Below are 22,585 nucleotides of genomic sequence, written 5' to 3'. Positions count from 1 at the left end.
TTGTGAAAGACGATCGCAGGACGTTACCCTTTTGAGAGTGCAGGCAGGGGAAGAGGGCACAGGGTTCTTTCTCTACTGCAGTAGCTTTTCCTTTGGCTTCCATGCCGTGCAAAGGTGGATGGAAATGTTTTCACTTTGGCTGGATTCCGATTTGCTTGGGGGCACTGCATTTGTCAACAAAGACTGCAAGCCTGCAAGTCTTCTGGGAGCAGAACTTGATGGGCCACATACATCAAAGAGAACTTCAAAGGGAGCCGTTTGTCATCTGGATCCAGAGTAAGTCACTCTGAAGGGTCACATCCTGGTTTCTGTCTTCAGGTGGAAAATTTAAGGTTCATAAAATTTTTGGCTCCACCAGCAGTGAGTTACCTAAGAAAGATCATTTAGTGATCCTGACAGTAGGGTATAAATGGGTGCAGCTGGTCCAGGGTGAAATAGCATCACATGGCAGCATCACATAGTCTCATAGTGTCACGGGGAAGAAAAATATGCCATGCATGTGCATGGAAAATGGAAGAATATCAGTAAAATCCTTAGAATGGTGCCTGGCACACAGTGCACACTTAATAAATGCTAGCTGTTATACACAAAAAAACTGTTCATACATGGCCTGCTGCCTTCCTATGCTGGTTGAAACAGCAGTCTTTTGAAGAATGAATTTAATAAAAGAAATGCTGATGTGCCATTTTGTTTACATCAATAGCTAGCAATATTTTAACAGCGAGTTTCTGATTTTGTGCCCACATTTTACATTTTATTTATTTATTTATTTATTTATTTATTTATTTATTTATTTATTTTGAGACAGGGTTTCTCTGTTGTAGCCCTGGATGTCCTGGAACTCACACTGTAGACCAGGTTGACCTCAAACTTAGAGATCTGCCTGCTTGCCTCCAGAGTGTTGGGATTAAAGGTGTGCACCACTACACACAGCTTTCTGCCCTGAAATATAAGTCTGAGAAACACTAACCCAGGCATGACTCTACTTCAAATAAAATTTTATTTAGTCAGTAACTAGATTCCTTTTTGAACAATGGAAGACCATGTGGGTTTTTCCACAGGTATTCGCAAGGAATAGATGAGTCTGGGAGGTGAAAGAGACACCGATGGTCAGCAAACTAGATGTTCTGTGGAGTTCTGTCCAAGGCCAAGACAGAACTACTGGAATCCCAGCTGCTGAGACTCCCCCCGACCCCCATCTCCCTGAGAAGTATCTACTCTCATTCACAATGTCTGTTCTCTCTTGCCCCCTCAGCTCCTGCAGGGATGGAGAGAGATGGAAGCCGCATCTCCCCCAGGGCAGCTCCACAGTAGCAGCCAGGCGCATGAATGGACTAAACAGCATTTGGGAGAAGACAGTGTAAGCGCCTTCTTGGCTCTGTATCACACACACGAGAATCACCGTGCTGGGTGTCATATGGATGCTTCGTCTGTGGCAAGGTTGTGAGACCCCCTAAGGTCAAGCCCTTCCTCGAGGCTGAGGACGAGTGAGTGGGTCATTCACTTGTTCCTCGTCCAGTGAGCTTGAAGTGTCAGACACTTTGAGGGTACAGAGAGATGGCCCTGTGCCTTCAGAGAGCTCCCAGCCCAGCAGGTGAGAAAAGCCGTGTTTGTGAAGAGCTACATTTGCAATGAGGGAGTTTAGTCAGCTATCTTTGGCAGAGCGGGGAGAGGGAGCCCCCGGGGAAAGATGGCATTCAGGCTAGTTAGGCTGTCTTAGAGCAAGCCCGGGCTTTGAATTCAGAGCCCCCTCTTGAAAGCCTCAGCGCTTTGGGGGTGTTTTTCCTTCTTTTGGTGCAGCACATATTTGGGGTTTGAAGTGACGGAACGGAGCATGTGGGAGGGCAAGAAGGGGACATCACCACAGTACCCTCTATGTTGTCAGAAGCTGTCTGCAGCACATATACCACGACTGTGGCCATCTTCACCGGAACAACGGTGACGACCCTCGGGAGGCCCACACAAGATTCAGTCTACGGACATCCCTTCATAGAAGTGGGGAGGGGCGGTATCGGAGCTCCTCAGGACTCCAGCCACTCTTGCTCCTCCCAGCTGTCTGCAATTCTGCCCCAGCTGCATGTGGTCTGGAAGGTGCTAGAGGACACAGAACGTGGAAAGTGAACTGAAAGGGAAGATCCCATCTACGCCATTTTAAGCGAAGAGGTCCTCCCTTATGCTGCGGTGGGACTTTTCAGTATTTAAGGATCACCTACATTCCTGCATGCCACCCTCCACCCACACGCCTCTAAGCAAGTCCTGTAATCTCATTGGCTCACTCAGCTGGACTTGGGTGGCATCTTTTCTTTGGTCTGTCATTGGTGCCATATCTCAGGAGAATGGACATTTGTTCACCTCTCCCTAGGACAAGTGAAGCGGTGTCCTGTTACCTGGGTGTCTGCCTCCTCTGAGTGAGGATCCTGAAAGAGGAGAATGGGAGCTAGGGCACTAACCTCCTTGGGCTACATTCTCCTTAACCTTGGTCCTAAGAACTTGGTAAATTTATCCTTGAACTCAGATGGAAGGTTCATGGGGGATCCAAGGAAGTCAAGGGAGACTGGAAATGTGGTCTGTGGCCCTGCGATGAAAATAAAACAGAAGCCCAGTCTCAACCCTCAAGGAAGGGCTGGAGAGATGGCTCAGCAGTTAAGAGTTCTTGCTGCCCCTGCTAAAGACCTAGGTTCTATTCTCAGCACCCACGTGACAGCTTACAACCATCTATAACTCCAGTTCCTGGGGATCAGGTACCCTCTTTCGGCTTCCATAACTACTATACACACACATGCCGCACATATATCCATGTAAACACCCATACACACAAAGCAACAGTAAGAGAGGCTGACAGGTGCTACAAAACCAGGACTATAGCTGAGCCTCAGTTTACCTTTCCCCAAGGCTCAGGCAGGATCAGAGATAGGCTTTCATCCACCTTCCCGAATGTTTTCTCATCCTTCTCATGAATATGAGAATCTCAGTGAACATGTTGGTGCACACCTTTGATCCCAGCACTTGGGAGTCAGAGGCTGGTAGATCTGAGTTCAAGACCAGCCTGGTTTACATGATGAGTTCCAGGACAGCCAGAACTACATAGTGAGATCTTCTCTCAAAAAGACTTCACACCCAAAAACTAAAAAGATGAGAAACCAACCAACCAACCAACCAATCAAACAAACAGAAAAAGACAAGAACCTCAAAAATCTATTCCTCAGATGCCATGCTTTTTGGATGAATGTGTTTACAACAACTCCATTGTGGTGATGGTTTCGTGGATGTATACACACATCCAAACTTATCCAACTGTGTATTTGAAATACAAGAAGTGTATCATATGCCTATTATATCTCCATGAAGCTGTTTTACAAAACCACTGAATTATTATCAAATGTCTTCCACAGATGGATACCCTTAGTGATTCTGCCACACATTAGGCTCCAGAGAAGAACCCTCATTTCTAAGTCACTCTTTGAAGGAGGCCAAACATGCCAGTGTGAAAAAGATGCTTGAACACTGGACATCCAAGTCTGCACTTTCTCCCTCGAGGATTCCCACTGCCTCTCATTCCTTCACTCGAGCGCTTTTCTCGTTTCACTCAGAGAGACCCAAGCTCATGCCTAGCTTTCTGTCCCTAACCGAGCACACCCAGAAAAATGGCTTCTCTGAGCTTCACCAGTTGCTCTTCTGAAAAATGCTGCTACTTCAGAATTCTGAATGACATTAACTCGGTCTGCATTTTGGGTGCTGGCACATAACATGACCCGCATTAATGATGGCTAGCACTATGTTGTGAAAACCAGGGAGAAAAGGGTCAAGGAGAATGAAAGGAGAGGGAAGAAGACAGACATAAAAAAGTCTTCTTTAGCTATTTAAGGGCTTTCCGACTTGGGAGGCAAAGGCAGGTGGATCTCTGTGAGTTTGAGGGCACTCTGGTCTATACAGGGAGTTCTAGGACAGCCAGAGCTACTTAGTGAGTCTAGGAAAACAAACAAACAAACAAACTTCAAGGGTTCCTGGGTAGGACGGACGGGGATGGGAGGCCATGAGGAAGCAGAAAGAATGTGAGCTTCTGAAGCTTCCTAGCCTTGTGCCACTGGGCAAGTCACTCAAGCTACTCCGTGCCTCAGTTTCCATATTTTGTCAAAGGTCCAGGGATACTACACACTTCAGGAAGAAGTTATTTTACACGAGGTGACACACACATGAACATGGCAGGCACAGGGCCTGTCATAGATAAAGGGTTAAAATCCCTCTTAACTTGCAAAGTGATGAACGTGTGTGTGTCCTCAGTGGCAGTTGCGGGAAAGGAGACTCCCACACGGAGAAGAAAGTCATTCCTCATGCTGAGAGCTGTCTTAAGGACTGTTGGCAAGTCCCTAGATCGTTCTTGTGTGCTCAAACGGAGGACAGAGCAGTCTCTGAAAGGGACTTCTGTTGGGTAGAAGGTGGGACAGGCAGTCCTTGGACGAGTTCTCAGCGAGGCCACCTTTGACAGGTAGATGGCCTGGTCCCTGTCCCCGACATGCCAGCTCTACCACTTCTCAAGGACTAACCCTGTGTTACGACAGCTTCGACTCTGACTCTCAGGTGGGATCCCTCCCGATGGTACCTACTGGAGAGACGTGCTCTAAGGATCAAGTGAAATCGTACGTTGAGAGCTTTGCGGCCTCGTCCGATGACTTCAGCTCTGAATCATAGTGCTATGAGCCATGTGGCCAGAGCACCTGTGTTCCCACCGTGTATACATAGAGTATTTCTGTCAGCCATTGCCTTAGGCTCAGGGGTATAGAGGAAAAGATAGAAATGAAGTCAACTCTGTGGCAGAAACTGACACTAAGGGGTTGGGGATTTAGCTCAGTGGTAGAGCGCTTGCTTAGCAAGTATAAGGCCCTGGGTTCGGTCCCCAGCTCCTGAAAAAAAAAAAAGATTGACACTAGACAAAAGTGCCTTACTGTAGACAGATGTTTGTGAGGGTCTCCCTCCCCACTGGAGTTCCCGTGTTGAAATCTCAGCTCTGTGTGTGATGATTTTGGGCAAGATCCTTGGAAGGTAATTAGGTCCTGAGGGGTGCAGTGCCTTCTTTCCACCGTGTGAGTGAGAGCACGCACGCGCGCGCACACACACACACACACACACACACACACACACACACACACACACACCAGCAACTGTCAGTCCACAAGACGGCCCTCCCCAGACACTGAATCTGCCAGGAACTTGATCTTGGATTTCTCAGCCTGTAAAACACTGAGAAATACATTTTTGCTCTTTATGAGCTACCAATCTACGGCAGTTTGTTACAGCAGCCAGAATGGGCTAAGACACACATGAACAGGCGGGGGAAAAAGACATTCGGGAGTGTGGTAAATGTCAGGGAGAAAATACAGCAGGGCGAAGTGGCAGCGATGTCTAAGCAAGAGGCGTCCTGGTTAGAGTGCAGAGGGAGTTCAGAGAAGGTCTCAGTGAGGCAATATGTGCCCTCAAACCTGGAAGGCAGAGAGCCAGCCTTGGAACCATCTGGGGGAAGAACATTCTTGAAGGGGCGGGGTGTGGAGAGACCCTGAGGCAGGAGCCGCTGTGGCGTCTTTGGGGTCAGAGGTCTTGGGGGGGGGGTGTTAAACCGCACAGGTCGGGGCACCTGGGAGATGGGTTAGTCTCTAGGGGGAGTCTTAGAGAGTAAAGGCAGGGCAGAGGCAGGGATGCTACCAGCACCCAGGTGAGGACAGGCTGTGGCTCCAACCTCAACAGTGAGAGCCCTGGCTCTCACCTGGAGTAGAAAGAAGCCATTGGGCTGTGGCTCTGCTGTAAAAGTACACTCGAGGGCTCTGAAGCTGCAGTGTGGGAAGGGACCTCGCAATTCCCCCTTCCCGTCTTTCCTCCCTCAGGACGGGCACAAAAACCCAGAATGAGAGCCCCTTCTGGCGTAGTCAGTTTCCATTGCTATAACAAAACAGTAATGCTGGTTAATACGTAAACAAAGGAAGTTTGTTTATAAGTGAATAATATCCTGTAAGTCCAAGCTTGAGCAGCTCCTCTGGTTATGGTCTCTTGGCAGGTTGTATCTTTGTGGGAGTGTGTGTGTGTGTGTGTGTGTGTGTGTGTGTGTGTGAGAGAGAGAGAGAGAGAGAGAGAGAGAGAGAGAGAGAGAGAGAGAGAGAGAGAGAGAGAGCTCTTAGCTAGGCAGGAAGCAGGGTCACTCTAATAACACGTCTCTACTTCAGGAATCAGCCAGCATCCTTCAATAACTACCTTCTTCCCTTCCAAGGACAGCAGCCATTTAAAAGTCCCATTACCTCTGAACATCGACCAAGCATCTAGCACCCCAACCTTTGGGGGAAAACCACATCTAGGGCACAGCGTCTCCCAACGTTCCCCAACGTGGCCTGAGGTGCCCCTGGCCCCAGTCTGTGAACTACAAATGTGTACTATTTCCAGAGCGAGACCAGGATGTCACAACAGCCTCCACTCCCACGAGTCCTCCCCTCTACCCTCTGCTCCAGGCTCTCTGATGCGCCACCCCCACCCTGCACCACCCCCACCCTGCACCACCCCCGGTGCAGTGCCCTGACGACATGCCTGTGTTCCCCCTCACACTACTCACTCTCCCTCCACTGCGAGCAGAGGAACCTTCTGTCTTCTTAACTGTCCTTGTCTGTTCCGAACATTTTAGCTCTGTCTGGCACTGTTCAACGTTTTTTATTTTCCTCTGTCAACCTGGTCCCCTGACCCCACTAAAATGAGCAGAGTCTTGAGTCACGTGTGATTCCGTATCCACCCGTAGGACCCAGCACAGAGAGTCACTACCTGATTGAAAAAAAAAAATGTCTCCTCTTAGAAGATTCACCTCCGGCCAAAGGCAAAAACATGCACAGAAAAAGTTGTCATGCAAACCACAGCGAGGTCAGTGACATTCTCCCTCCTCTGACAGAGGTGACAGCTTGACTTCTTGGTGTCAGGATGCATATCATTGCAAACATCAGCTTGGTCTCAAACAGCTCTGACTGAGCGATGAACACATCTGTCTCGGAGCCTGCCAGTCACCCCCCTCCCCCCTCCCCCCTCCCGCTCCCCAAGGCTGTCCTCCTTTCTAGCTGCCCACTGGGCATGTGACTTGGAACCAGAGAGGAAGTTGACAAACGTGAGTTATTGCTTGTTTCAGTCCAAGTCAGCTCTGCAATAGGAGAAACACAAAGACTTTTCCCCACCTTTGGTCAGTACCTGTTCTGCTCACATGGGGTGGTCAAACTAGATTTCGGAGCTCGGTAAAAGGAAAGATGACCAGGGGCCAGTGAGAGGGCTCAGTAGGTAAAGGTACTTGCAGCAAAACCTGAAGACCCACGTCCCATCCCAGGACCCACCTGGTAGACAGAGAGAACCAACCCCTTCAGGCTGTCCTCAGACCTCACACTGTTCTCTCTAGTGTGCCCCATGGCGTATATACACAGTAAGTTCATAAATGGTTTTGTTTCTTTTAAGATAAACAGAAGATGACACCCGCTGTCACTGTGGAGACTTGAACAACTATTCTGATCCATGTTTGGTCAGAACCCAGAGAAATTATTGAAGTCCTTATTATTGGAATCCAGTTCTGTTACCTCTGCTTATGCCCAAGCCAGGTAATCACCCTAGGGGAAAACAGGCTGGGTCATTGTTGATAGCTTGTTTCTTGTTATAATTTAGCCAGATGTGCAGTAAAGGGGAACACCTGTAGGCTTGGGTAGCTCTTCCACAGCCTCATCACTCCATCAATTAATAATGGCTGGCATCCACTGGGTCCCAAGCATGGTTGCTATGGATGCTTTTCATTCCATGTTTTTCTTCCCATCTCTATGCCTGCTGTATATATGGCTTATCTGCTGTCAGCTGTCATGGTCCAGCCTCTACCCACATCCAAGGATATAGGCTTGGGGGCCAAGGAACTGTAACACTTTTCAAAGACCAGCATGCTTTCAAAGTAAGAGTAGAAAAATATGTAACCATTGCTCACTTCACCTCCCACAACACTAGGGATCCCGAGCATTTCTTTCCAACTGGGTCAAATGGGGGACTCCTTCCTTCCTCTGTTTGTGGACCTATGGTCTTGGTTTTGTGGCCACCGAAATGCTCATATAATCTCCATGTGAACCTCTAGTTCCTCAGTGCTCATTACAGGTGCTGTGAGTATTTCTCTAGAACTTCTCAGATGTCTTTTTCCTTTCTTTTCCTTTTTTTTTGAGGGGGGGGGGAGACAGGGTTTCTCTGTGTAGCTTTGGAGCCTTTCCTGGAACTCATTCTGTAGCCCAGGCTGGCCTCGAACTCACAGAGATCTGCCTGCCTCTGCCTCCCGAGTGCTGGGATTAAAGGTGTGCGCCACCACCGCCCAGCCTTTTTTCTTTCTTAAACTTCGTGGGAAACTTGAGAAAATGCAGATTCTTGATGCAGGCGAAGCATGTGTTGGTCTTCATGTCAATCAAGTTTGCTTGGAGAACCAGTCCTGCAGTTTGAGGCCCCCTCATTCTGAACGGCTTTCTCAAGGCTGTCCAGGTTGGAGCCCTGAAAATCCCACACCGTACCTCCTGAGAACTCCCACAGTCCTGAGCAGACTGGAGAAGCTGGTGACTCTCTACCCATTAAACAGGAGGCCTGTGGGAAGCAGCGGGGAAGCCTGAAGCTTGCCTTTCGAAGGAAGCTCTCTGACGGGCCCTTTGACGCGCTGGGGTGGAGAGGAGACATCGGAAGACGGGAGCAGCTGCCCATGGTCTTGTGAAGCAGCTGCCACACAATGATCCGGGAGCTGGGAGATTTAGCTTCTTGTTTTGATTCCACCGCTCACTGTGTATTGCATCAGGACAACTGACGACAACTGACCTCACCGATCCGTCTCTGCAAAATGGGTGCTGACGCTATCTGCCTCACGGTCACAAGGATCACAGGAGTGATTGAAGGAACATACACATTCTTAAAGCCCACCCCAGCTTTTGACGATCACCACCTGACTTGTGTGTCTTCTGCTTGCTCTGCCTCAGTGAAACCTTGGTAGGGTTAGTGACAAGTGAGGAGGAGGACTATGGGGGAGAAAGGGGCTGGGGAGATGGCTAAGTGAGCAAAGGGCTTGCTGGGCAGCCATGAGGCTCTGAGTGGGGAGCTCCATCACCCAGGTGGAAGCTGGATGTTGCCACTGGTATCTGTAATCCCTGCACGGGTATCTGTAATCCCTGCACGGGTATCTGTAATCCCTGCACTGATATCTGTAATCCCTGCACTGATATCTGTAATCCCTGCATGGGTATCTATAGTCCCTGCATGGGTATCTGTAATCCCTGCACTGATATCTGTAATCCCTGCATGGGTATCTGTAATCCCTGCACTGATATCTGTAATCCCTTCACTGATATCTGTAATCCCTGCATGGGTATCTGTAATCCCTGTGCTGGGGGATGGAGACAGGTAGAGTGAAGGGGCTGTCTAGCCCCAAACAGGTTCAGTGAAGACCTTGTCATCAAAAACAGGAGTGATGGGGAGATATCCCAGCATCAACCTCTGGCTTCCATATATGCATGAACAGGAGCACACATACCCCCAAACACACATATGCACACACAGACATAATGCACAGACACAGACAGAAACACACACACACACACACACACACACACACACACACAAGGAGAAAGAGGGAGGAAGATGGCCCTAAGTGCTATATCCTATGGTACCAGCTAGGAGCCTATGCTCAGCCCTTCTGCTATTTGGCCTGCAGGACTTCCAAAGAACAAAACAGGATCGAGTCAACACTCTTGGGCTGGCCTTGCCCACTAAGACACTGTTGGAAGGAGAAGCCACATGCCCTGAAAGTTATTAGATGGAAATGAACCACTTGGAGGAGCTGAACTGTTCCTGGCTCTGGAGACAGTGGCGACAGAGGACGATGATGTCCTACCCTCTCCTCCATCCCAGTGCTGCACAGACCCAGCGATTCCCTCCTGCAGTCAGCGCTGTGCAGGATGCTCTGACGACTTCAAGGCTTGTGGGGTCTTGACGGTGAGGCTGGCCCCAAAAGCTCCACTCCCTGCAGATGTTTCCGCCATCTTTGTTCAACACCTTCATTACCGTTTCCTCTTTGTGGCCTTTTTGATGGTGAAGAGATGCTTGGGAGAGGAAACAGCTGAGTTTCCTAAGCTTTTTTCCCCATTCATTAATGTGTTTTTTTATTTCTGCTCCATTCATCTCCAAGTATCTAACATGAGCCGGTGACCCATATGATTACAGAGGAAATAGCCTGCATGTCACTATAATGTGACACAAGGTACTGAGAAGGTACGAACAAGGTGTTTCTAGGGTGCAGAGCTCTCTGCTCAGGGGTCCGGCAAGACTTTGCCAAGAGGGAGCTTGGTGTGTGGTGAAGAAGCTAGAAGGCCATCAAGGCAGTGGGTCCCCTGCATGGAGCTGCCCTAGTATTATAAGTACAGGGTATGTGACTTTCACAGATCTCTCCCCCACCCCAGCCCCGCTTCATCTCTCCTTGCCTGCTGCCTCAGGCCCACCCCCACCCCTAAGAGCAATGGATCATTTGGATCCTGGAGAGAGGAAAGGGACAAGAAGACGATTAGGCTACCATGTCAGTGTTCAGGGGACAGTCACTCGGATTCCTTGGGGCTGGGAAATTTCAGAGCTCTGGGAACAGGGTGTGAGAGGCAATGGGGCAGAGAAGGTGGCCTGGTTTCTGGCCTCTTCTCTGTGGAGAGTGGAGGGAGGCAGGGCAGAGCCTGCTGCTCCCGGCTGTTGGCTGCAGAATGGAAGATAGAACTCCCCCAGAGGAAAGCAGATGGGGACCAGGCCTCAGAGAACAACCCAGACTCCACCAGCCTGGCTCCAGAATGCATTCTGAGTGGGAACTCTAGGCCTGTGGGAATCTGGGACACCAGCCTAGTTGTCTTTTGTAGGGAGAAAAAAAAAAAAAACATCACACTTGCTGTTTGGGTCAGTGGCAAAAAAGCAGGTTTTTCTTCTCACCTTGCGGTTTTCTTGTCGTTGTCTCCCCCCACCCCCCGGCACCCCGCAACTTAAAAAAGGAAGTATAATTCAACACGTCTTGGGTCTGAGTGTTGGGCTCTTTGGAGTCTAATTTTGGTGAGTCCATGACCAGCTGACAACAAAGGAACTGTGTGTGGCTTTGTGTGAGGCCGGACCCCAGACTGTGTACCCGTCGGTGGTACCACTATGTAAGGATGCAGATGACGGTGGGTGATACAACGATGGTCCGAAGACCATATCTCGGAGCCGTCTTGTTTGTACAAGTGTAATGTCTGGTGTTTAACCAGAGACAGAATTGCCCATCCTTATGTAGCACGCTACCCAAGCTGCCTCCTCGTTCTTTTCTTCCTATCTTGAATTGTTTGCGTGTGGTGGGAGGCAGACATGCACACGTGTGTGAAGGCCAGGCACCAACCTCAGATGTCTTTCTCGATCACCTTCTGCCTTACTTTTTGAGACTTGGTCTGCCAGTGAGTTCACTGTTGGGGCTGGCTGGCTGCCGAGCCCTGAGGCTCCCCCTGCCTCCGCCTCCCAGCCCCGGAGTTAGAGACGCACTGCCTGCCACACCGGCTTTGGCATGGGTGCTGGGAGTCCACACCAAGCTCCTCATGCTTGCAGCGCAAGCACTTCCCCTCCTGAGTCATCTTCCCAGCCTCTTTGTGCTGTGGGATGGTCTGCATGTCAAATTGCTCTGACTGGTCAATAAATAAAACACTGATTGGCCCATGGCCAGGCAGGAAGTATAGGTGGGACTAACAGAGAGGAGAAAGGAGGGAACAGGAAGACAGAGGGAGTCACTGCCAGCCACTGCCATGACAAGCAACATGTGAAGATGTCGGTAAGCCACGAGCTACGTGGCAAGGTATAGATTTATGGAAATGGGTTAATTTATGATATAAGAACAGTTAGCAAGAAGCCTGTCACGGCCATACAGTTTGTAAGCAATGTTAAGTCTCTGTGTTTACTTGGTTGGGTCTGAGCGGCTGTGGGACTGGCGGGTGCCAAAGGTTTGTCCTGACTGTGGGCAAGGCAGGGAAACTAGCTACATCTTTGTTCTTGTCCTTCCGAATCAACACGGAAGCAGAAAGCACGCTACCACCACGTGTACTCAATCAACAGTCCAGTGTAACCTGCAAATGTAACCTGCACATCTCGCTTTCTAACTGCAAAGAATAACCACCTCAGAGGTTGTTGCACAGTCGACTACCTGTGTGCATCCCTAACACCATGGCTGGCGACAGCAGTTTCTCAATAAAGCTTTACCTGATGCTGAAAACAGAAACGAACCAACTAGTAGCTGGACCAGTCCACACAGACAGACACTATGGAACACGCAGTAGAGCTTATGGGAAAAGAAGATTTTTTTAGGCCATGCATGCTACTGCTTCAGAGACCTTCAGGCAGGAAGCTAAATGGCCAAGGAAGGGCCATCTTGACCACAGCTACGTAACACACAAAATTATTCTCCCAGAGAAACAGCAGACAGATGGGGCACAGATGGGTCTATGAGCCTTGTGAGGTCCTAGAGCAGGACGATATTCCCTAAAGGACACTAAGGGACTTGCCAGTGGGATAAGGGAACAGCAGTGGCCGCTATAGGGTGGCTCTAATGGCCTGGTGTCAACTGACTTCAAGCAGGCCACCCACCAAATATCGCACGGGCTGACACTCCTTGAGCAAAGACAGTCATGATAATGACAACAGACATTCATTAACTGCTGATTATGTAGCAGGCGGGGAGCTAAAATTCGAAATGCATTACTTCATTTAGTTTTCAGACACACACACACACATGCAAAATGCTATGACATTGTCACTACATGCAATGGCTGCTGAGAAAACTGAGGTTAGGGAGGTGAAGTAATTTGCTCAAAGTCATACAATTATGAAGTGCTCCTGGTCAGCATCAAGCGACGATCTGGGACCCCAAGGGTCCGGCTCTCACAGCAGTTGTTCCATGGCTGGTCCACGTGGAAGCTTTATGTGCCTTCCCTCTGCTCTTCCCTTGAAGAGTGATTGCAAATAATTGGAATTGTCATCGGAAGTAATGAGAAGCGACAGGGGATGGGTTTGAAGGCACAGGGCTCCAAGTCTGAACGATCCCCCTCAAACCCAAGCCTAAATTTAAACAATGAAGTCACAAAACAATTTCCCTCTTAGGGATTTGATTTTTTTTTCCTGTTCCCTTCCATCACCCAGAAGAGAAATCAGAATATGGCAGTGGCTAAAGCTCTGTTCTGTACAATGGATAAGTTTGAGAACAGAAAATTCCTTCTTGGCTTAATCCTGTTTGTTTTCCATGTAGAGGAAATTACCTGTGAACCCAGCTGAGGAGTCCACCAATCTCAATGGACACAGTCCAGCTTACTGATACCTTTCTTCTTCATTTTTCTTTATTTAACATCCCATGAGGGATGAGGCGATGGAGGTGGCAGGTAGGGATGAAGAATGACACCATACGTTTCAGTAGGCAAGGACACAGAGGATGCTGGGAAATTCAATCCCTCCAGGAAGCACCTGGCAGGATGCCAAGGACACACACTGATTAATCCAGCCTTTCTGATGTTGATGGGTCACCCTACCAGCCTGCCAGCTGCCTTTTTAGCACCAACCTTGACAATGTGGAAGTGTAGTGGGAGACTGGAGATCATCGGGTCCCTGAAGGTACAAGAGGAGACCCTGCCTTCCACACAGACACAATCAGATGACTTCTCAGAACTCCTAGGGGCCCCCTCATATTCCCCATGCTCACTCTCTCCTACATATTTCTGAATGTCTCCCCCACTGCTCAGTGCTTAGGTGGTAGAAACTGGCCTTCCATATTATAGGAATCTCGGAGCCCAGCTCAGGGATGGTACTCAATTCTGTAATTGTTTGTGAAGGAGGGGATATGAATAAAGAAGTCCCTATGATGGATGTGAGTATCAAAGATGCCAAAAGGAAACTGATGGGCTCCTGTCGCCATCCTTGAGGACAGTGTTCAGAGAGGCCCTCTGCTGACATCAGGTCAGTTTAGCTGTTCACTCGGCTGTTTCTAAGCTCCTTCCTCCCCTCCTCCCCCCTCCATCCTCATCCTCTTTCTTCTCTTCAGTTAGCTTTCCTGACCCGACCTCTTCAGACCCGCTTTGCCATCCTTTCAGAAAAGCCTCCAGGAACGGAGAAACTATTCTGAGGAGAACAGTTCCATTTTCTCCTCCCAGGAGGAGCCCAAAGGAAAGCTTTCTTCCCTGGCTTCTCCTGAGACAAAGCAGTTTTCAGCCTTATCACAGCCAGACGTTGGCTGGGGCTACACAGACTGATCCAACCGTCTGCCACTCACAAAATAAAGGTTCATTTCATCATCCGTCCCCATTTTGGTCTGTAGGGTGCCAAAGGAAATAAACTTTTATGTTTTCAGAATCCAGACAGTTGGAGTTCAGAGAACCAAACCTTTTTTTTTTTTTTCTTTCTTTCTGGAAGGGAGTTAAGGGTCTGCATTCTTTCTTTAGGAGACAAGAAAGTCAGAACTGCTAAAAGCAGGATTTAACTAGAAAGTGCACTACACAAGCAGGTCATACAATTCCCAAACCTTCACACCTATAGCCACAGGATCTTGTGTTAATATAGGAGGCTCCTGTGCCTGACCCGAAAGTGGGGCACACACCTCACCGAGAAGCCTCCAAGGAGTTGGGAAGAGGATGCAATGGGATGCACACGGGATGTGTACAGCAACTCACTTATAAACAATAGTTGGTAATCCAAACAAACCATTTGAACAGGGCAGGGAGAGGGGGTGGGTGATACATGGCCCACCATCTAGACCTTCTCATTTGGTAGTGCTATGCCTTGTAGAATCGCTCAGTGTCTCCTGGTAAAAGGGAAGCTCACCCACCGCCTTGGGAATCTCCAGTCCCCGGTCCGTGTCTCTGTTCATCTGTTTCCTAGGGGTATTCATGCAAGTTCATTTTGACTTCTCAGAGCCTTGGTTTATTTATTGTAAGATACAGGCATCAGACATTTACTATCAAAGAACAACAAGAGGATGACATATGGCCTGAAAGCAGGCTTTGCATGAGCCCTTGTACCTGTCCCTTTAAGATACTGGTCACTTTGAGTGGCCAGACCCCATATAGCCTGAAGAAATCAGGCCATTTCCCCCTGCAGCTCTCTCTTTGGGACAGAGAAACCGTGTGCTGCTGGAGGGTTTAGCAACCCTTCATTTATGGTCCTGCCTGTACCTGGCTCTTCTATGCTCCTTGCTCTGTAGGGTACGCCAGGCTAAATCATGTGGTATGAGGCTTCCTGTTAGGGCTGATGGGGGCATTTCTCCAAAGCTCTCCTCTGGGCTTCCGCTCATCACTGACTCTCTCTCTCTCTCTCTCTCTCTCTCTCTCTCTCTCTCTCTCTCTCTCTCTCTCTCTCTCTCAGGTTAAGCTATCCCTCCAGTGGTGCCTCTGATCTCTGAGTTTGAAAGGGAAGCCCCTCTGACCTTTATGTCACGACTCTGACCCAGTGCACTGTCCCATTCTAGCCACTTCCCACCTCGGGGCCCAGTGATGGCTCTCGTGGCTGGGAGACTTCTATTGAGTCCATTCCTGAAGGATAACTTTACATCAGCTCTTTCCCTGAACCCACCCACCAACTGCCACTGCCCTCTTCTTCCCAACCTGTCAAAAACTCCCAAGCCTTGTCCAGATGTTGAGAACTGAGCCAAGGGTGGTGACTCACACCTGTAACCAACCCAGCACCCGAGAGGCTCCCGCAGGATGGTTGTAAGTTTGAGGCCAGACTGGGCTACAGAGGTAAGGCCTTGTCTCAAAGGAACAACCATCAAAAAAAAAAATTTGGGATTCCAACTAGTATTATGACTTATGGAATCCTCTCTCAATTGTAGCACAAGTAGACCAATAATAGAGTATTACATTAGCAAACACAAACACAAATTCTAATCTAGGCAGGGAACCCATTGCGCTCTACACCTTCCTGGCAGAGCTTTATTTACACTTTGTTATGTATAAACCATGGATAAAGAAAAAAAAGTGGGAGCAGGAAAGAAGTGAACAAGACAGCGTGGGGTAAAAGAACTTGCCACCAAGCCAAGCCTGATGCCCTGAGTTCAACCCCTGAAACCCATATGGTAGATGGAGCAAACCAACTCCTGTGGGCTGTCCTGTGAGCTCTGCATGCTCACCATGGTCACCCACATTCTCTCTCTCTCTCTCTCTCTCTCTCTCTCTCTCTCTCTCTCTCTCTCACACACACACACACACACACACACACACAAATGCTGTTGTTTTTTAAGCAGAGGGGTTTAATGCTTATAAGTAGTTTTGTACAATAAACCCTCAAAACTGGTCTTTCCTGGGCGCTCCTTCTTTGGGTTGTTTGTAGGCAATGTTGCTTAGGATGAAGTCCTTTTGGTAAGTATTTGGGTTGTGAAGTCCCCAGGCACAAGGATCTGGTCACCACTCTGACCTTGAAAGACATTCTCTGGCTTACAGAACTTCAGGGCAATTGTGGGATGAATGTCTCAGACTGCTTTGTCCCTGGTACTTAATTGACTCTTAAAGGTATATAATCATGGTCACCAATTGCTACACAAGGGCAGTACCTGAGAACAAAACAAAAAAACCAAGCAAGTGTGGTAAAGCCACATCCTTTCCAGAATTAAAAACCTCAGAGAATAGTAGGGGATAGTCCTGTATGAAAACCCAGGGATGAGCTGAGTCTAACGTTTTTGTTTTAGAGCAATGTGAGGAGGAAACTGAAGACGTGTGTGTGTGTGTGTGTGTGTGTGTGTGTGTGTGTGTGTGTGTAAAACAAGCCTGGAATAACACAGCGAACTTAAGAAGGAATGGGAGTCACTGACATCCCTTCCTGTTCCTTGTGTGCACACAACCACATGTTTGGAACTTCGGACATGAATTCTTCCTTTTCTGAACACATTAAACACGACACTTAAAGTTTCCAAGATTCCAGTTATGACAGCTAAATTGAAATGTTTCGACATCTGCCCTATTTTTCAAGCAATTTCTCAACCCAAAAAGCCATGCCAATTACTCAGTATTTAGCTCATCTGACGGAGACACTGGGAGGCCAACTGTGATCTTGAAACTTAACGGCACAAGATGAAAGAGGAGGAAAGACATTTTCTACCTCTCAGACGTGTGACAGGACACATCATGGCGTCTGGGTGCTGGTGTGCCTCTTCTACTAAGTTAGTTAGTTGGGTAACCTTAGCCAACTCTCTCTGGACTTCAGTCCCCTCTTCATCATAAAAGACCAGGTAGATTTAGATAAAGGATGAATTTGGATTCCAAGGAAGGCTACCCGGAAGTCAACGAACCCCTGGAGATCATTGGAAGATCTGGAAGTATGTAAATGTATCTTCCTCTAAGTCAGTGGTTCTCAACCTTCCTAATGATGCAACCCTTCAATATAGGTTCTCATGTTGTGGTGACCCCCAACCATAAAATTATTTTTGTTTCTACTATGTAACTGTAATTTGGCTACTGTTATGATTCATAATGTAAATATCTGATATGTGGGATACAAAGGGGTCATGACCCACAGATTGAGAACTGCTGCTCTAAGAAATGGTTTTCTTAGATTCTCTGAGGAGTCTGAGTTCAAACTTTGTTTTCATTTGTTTCGAGACAGGGTTTCTTTGTGTAGCTTTGGAGCCTATCCTGGATTTCCCTCTATAGACCAGGCTGGCCTCAAACTCACAGAGATCTGCCTGCCTCTTTCTCCCAAGTGCTGGGATTAAAGGTGTGCACCACTACTGCCCAGCCTGAGTTCAAACTTTTAAGAATCAGGGATTTGGGTAGTAGCTTAGATTCCCCCCACACACACACACAGCTGTGACAATCTTTGTGTCTGTGTTTTAAGACACCTGTCTGATAGTTCACCATCATTAGGTACTTTGATGGAATCCATCCATTCATGTGTTGCACAGCTGAGCATAAGCCATAAATAAGTTAGGACAAGACACGAGTCCACTGGGATCATAGCGCTATTGTGACCACCATCATAATGCAGGAAGAGGAGGGAAAGACGTGTGGTCCCACTCAGATCTGTCATTGCACTACACACCCATGAAGGCTTACATGCTTGCAAGCCTTCCTCAAGTTCCTTGCTGGAGAACCCAGCTCTTCCCCTGTTTTCTCTGAATGAAGTGTTTGTGCTCAGCATCAAAAGCACTGGGCACTGGGCTAAGGATGTAGCTCAGTAGGAAGAGAGCTTGCCTAACATACTGTAGGTTCTATTCCCAGCGGTGCGTACACACACACACACACACACACACACACACACACAGAGAGAGAGAGAGAGAGAGAGAGAGAGAGAGAGAGAGAGAGAGAGAGAGAGAGAGAGCATGCAACCACAATGGCTCTTTTACATGCTAAACTAAAGGTTAAGTTTTTAAAATGACAAAGAAGAAAAACGAATGAGAACTACTAAAGACTTAGAGGCAACAAAAGGTCAGAGAATCATAGAAAAAAAATTGAATTAGAGACCCTCCACCCCACCCCCCTTTTTACACATAAGAGGGATGAAGCCAGAACCCAGAGAGCTCGCCACTTCCGGATCCAAGCTCTTTGCACAGCAGAGTGTAGGATGGGAGATGTGGATCACGTGGGATCCAAACATGACCACTCTTACAAGAAAGCCAGGTGAGACATTAAGGGGGAAAATCCAAAACAAACCAGACTTGAATAGCAAGAGATGGCTCGGGATGGTATCAGAGGGTCCAGGGCCTCTCTTCTCCACTCCTTAGAGATCACTGCCTATTCGTATATTCACATCGAAGAGGTGGGGTACCTGGCCTCACTCACTAGCGGGTTCAAAGAAAGCAAGAATCAACTGGCCCACCCTTGCTCAGACTATTAAAGTCTCCCATCCCACCCAGCTCTCCTGCTTTTCTGTGCATTTTCTACAAAAAAGAGATTCTAATGCAGCCACCCATGAGAGGAAACAGCACGAAGCCCCCTTTAAAAAACCAGTAGAATAAGAGAGGTGTTTTTTTGTTTTTTTGTTTTTTCAGGCAAGTCTGGATTTTAATTTTGGCTTTGGTGAAGAGTCCTCCACATCCCCAGGCTCAAAGCCATTTTGCAAAGCGGAGCGGATCCATCCAGCACACCGGCTTTCCTCCTGTGCCCCCGATATCATTTGGAGAGGGGTTCCCTTCAAATCGCTCCCTTTTAATGCCTGTCTCCGACCTGAGTAGTTTAAGCAACTTAGATCCAGGACATCCTGAGTCTGAGTTTGCTAACAGCCAGATGAGGCAAAGGGCAGGTATAGAAGAAGATTCAGTAGTGAGAATTCCCAGTCAGTCTTCCTCCTATCTCCTCCCCCTGGCCTTTACTGTGCAAGATGAACTCAAGAAAGAAGTCCAGTGGGGAATCAGCTCAGCAGCTTATTTTCCTAGCTAAAGATGCGATCACACCTAGTAAGAGCTCAACAAAGAAGGAACAAAGACTGGAGGATGGTCCAGAGGCTGAGAGCACTTGTTGCTCTTGCAGAGGTCTGGGCTGGGTTCCCAGCACCCATGTGGCAGCTCACATAACTCCAGCTCCAGGGGATCCGATGCCTTCTTCTGACCTCCCTGGGCACCAGGTACATACATGGTACACACATACACACGCAGGCAAAACACTCATACACACACACAATAAGTAATCTAAAGTACGATTTAAAAGCAAAAAAAGAAGAAACAGTAAATAGGTCATCATATCCTCGGATCTCTGTCTCAGTCAGACCCTCCTTCCTCAGCTGCCTCCAGCCACTTGAACCACGGTCCCTCCTCACTTTGCGTGGCACACCACGCACAGCCTGCCTTCAAATCCCACCTCTGCTCATTATGAACTCGTGGCTCTGACAGAGTTAACCGGACCTCCGCACACCTTGATTTCGTTTGCAATGTGAGTTTAGGCCTAACGGGTGTCCAGTAGGGCTGGCGTGGAGAACAGAGGCATTAACAAAAATCACCCACAGTAAAGTGCTCAGGATATAAAGGACTCGAATGGTGAGCTGGCTCTCACAAGGCAACTCTGAGTTTGACTCCATTGCACCTCTGAGGATTGGTGGCTTGGAGGTGTGACTCTGGAAGGCTGACAAAGGTGCCATCTAGCTATGCCAGCTGTGCTGCAACAATTGGCCAGTATCTCAAAGAGCTTCGAGAAGAGCCCCTCCCCTCTCCTCCTCGGGCCTCAGCTCTCCTCGGCCTATACCTTAGCGCGTCCAGCCTGGGGGCGGTACATAGGCATGCCAACCAGTGTGTAAGTTTTCAGAGAATGTTGCAAGCCCTGCTCACCATGCCAGGGGGCTCTCTAGATCTCCCTCACCTCTGCTGGCTCTTCTGGGCTCCAGCCTCCGTCCAACTCCCGGAGATACTGGCCCTGGAGCTTGGAAACACCCTAAAAAACCATCTAATTTTCTTGGGGGAGAAGCTAAGGAAACAAAGCCCTATGTAGTAAGCTGCCCAGGGTCACCTGGCTAGTCAGTTCAGGCCCACTGTTAGTTCCCCTCCACCCTGGGGTCCGGCACACCTGGCCTACTCTTCAGATTTCTGAACTCCTGTTAACTTTGGGTTTGAACTCCAGGTGGACAAGATCCTCGCTTCCTGACACACGCCTGGACTTCATTCACTTGTCGTGCTGTCTTCCCGGTCCGGTCCCTCCCAGGTTCACAGACCCCCTCCAGCTCTTTCCACACGTCCCTTCTGTGCCCTGGCCCCCAAAGCTGCCCGAGTCCAGCCCAGGCATACTAGCCTGTGCCTTAGGGCATCCCTGCCTCAGGAGACCCGCCTGGTAGCCACCGCCTAAGTAAAGACCACCCAGCCAGGCCCTTCCTGCCCAGGAGCCAGGTTCAGGAGAGGGCAGAGTCTGCTCTTTCCCTCGGTCGCCTCCTTTGCTGCATCGGTTTCAAGGACTCCAGGCTCCCTTCGACCAGGCTCGACTTCACATTCCTGTCCTCCGTTTTCTCTGATTCTCTGGCTTTTCCTTTCTCTCCTTCCCGGGGTCGCATTCAGCCTGCATCTCCCGGGGTCACCTGGCTTCTTGGTGCTTCTTGCACCCTGCCCTGTTTCCCTCTCTACCCTTTTCTCCTTCCATCTCTCCTCCCTCTCCTTCCTTCTTCCCCTTCAACACATCTGTTTCTAATCTGAGCGCTCAGAGGCGCCTGTTTGAAACAAAAAGCTCCCCCCACCCTCAAAACCTGGCACAGAAAACCCTGGATGAACCTTTCCTCCCCAGCTCTCCACTTTCCCCTGGTACTCCTGAAACCAAACCACGCGCTGAAAAGTACCCTCCACACCAAACGGTTCTCCGCCAAACTCCACCAGGAAACGCCCCCACCCCGTAGCTGGCTGGAGGGCCCAGATGTGTGAGACATTTCGATGGCCGACTGGGCGGTCCTCCGCTGCCAGATGCGCCCCTCGGTGGCGCGGAGGCAGGGACCGAGTGGTTGCGGCACTCCGGGACTGCAGGGACCACGGTGCTGAAGGCGGGTCTCCACCCAAACGCAGGGTGGCGTTTGCCCAGGGCCATCCAAACTCCCGCCCTCCCCAAGGCACTCACCTAGCCAGAGGAAGAAGAGGGACATCCCGATCCCCGGACACGGGCGCTTCCCGGCTCAGCGCTGCCCGGCTGCAGGGAGACCGAGCGCAGCCGACGGACCTTCTGCGAGCAGGGCGCGGCGCCTCGGGGTGCGCGCGGGGGGCTGCAGCCATGTGCGGGCGCCGGCCCCGCGCCCGGGTCCCTTGCGCTCTGCGCTCCCGGGGCACCGAGGGCTTCTAGCCCTGGCTCCAGCAGCTGGCGCCGGGACGGGGGCCGGGCCCAGGGTCAGGGAGGAGAAGGCGAGGCGGCAAGGCGCTACCGCTTCGTGGAACACTTTTCCCTGTTTGGAAAGAAAACCGACTGGAGAAAGAGAAAAAAAAAATTGAGCTGGAACCACACGGCTGCCTCCTACCGCAGCCCCTCCCTCCATCCCTCCCCTCGCTCTCCCTTCCCTTCGCTCCCGCCCTCCCTCTCTGCGTTTGGGGTTAGCTGCTGGGGCTGCTTTACCTCCCACCCGGGAGGGAGGGCCGCGGCCCGGGGTGATCGAGGGGGGCGCTCGGTGCCAATTGATGCGGTACAGGAGAGAAGCTGCAGCAGTTCGGCCAAGAGCCGGTGGATGCGGCCTTCTCAATTCTGTCTTTTCTCTCCTACATCTCTCTACTCTTTTGTATATTTTTCTCCCTCACAATGCTCTATGATCTCTCTCTCTCTCTCTCTCTCTCTCTCTCTCTCTCTCTCTCTCTCTCTCTCTCTCTCTCTCTCACACACACACACACACACACACACACACACACACACCACACATTTACATTTTTAGCGGGGGGCGGGGCGGGGGGGGGGGAGACAAGGTCTCACTATGTAGCTCTTTGTTGGTCTGGAAGTCTATCTATGTAGACCAGGGTGGCCTCGAACTCACAAAGCTAAGAAAGAGCTATCTGCTTCTGAGCGCACCACCATACTAGGTTTTGTTCACATTCTTGCTTCTCCCAGTCTCCTCCTTGCGTCCTCTCCCTTCAGGTTTCCCCAGCCTCTCATTTCTCCTCTCCTAT

The 22,585-nt window shown here is 49.6% G+C and overlaps 1 protein-coding gene across 1 annotated transcript in view; it reads right to left on the bottom strand.

Moving 5' to 3' along the window:
* Clmp (CXADR like cell adhesion molecule) overlaps positions 1–21,974 on the bottom strand; it is a 106,716-nt gene extending 84,742 nt beyond the window's left edge. Inside the window, exon 1 of the mRNA XM_015999725.3 lies at positions 21,558–21,974. Coding sequence (XP_015855211.1) covers positions 21,558–21,582 — 25 coding nt within the window. The 5' untranslated portion in view covers positions 21,583–21,974. The remainder of the gene's footprint in view (positions 1–21,557) is intronic.
* Positions 21,975–22,585: the final 611 nt, after the last annotated feature.

The sequence above is a fragment of the Peromyscus maniculatus genome, chromosome 7 (genome assembly GCF_049852395.1).
Source record: "Peromyscus maniculatus bairdii isolate BWxNUB_F1_BW_parent chromosome 7, HU_Pman_BW_mat_3.1, whole genome shotgun sequence".
NCBI classification, from domain to species: domain Eukaryota; kingdom Metazoa; phylum Chordata; class Mammalia; order Rodentia; family Cricetidae; genus Peromyscus; species Peromyscus maniculatus.
This window is presented reverse-complemented; position numbering and strand designations above follow the sequence as displayed.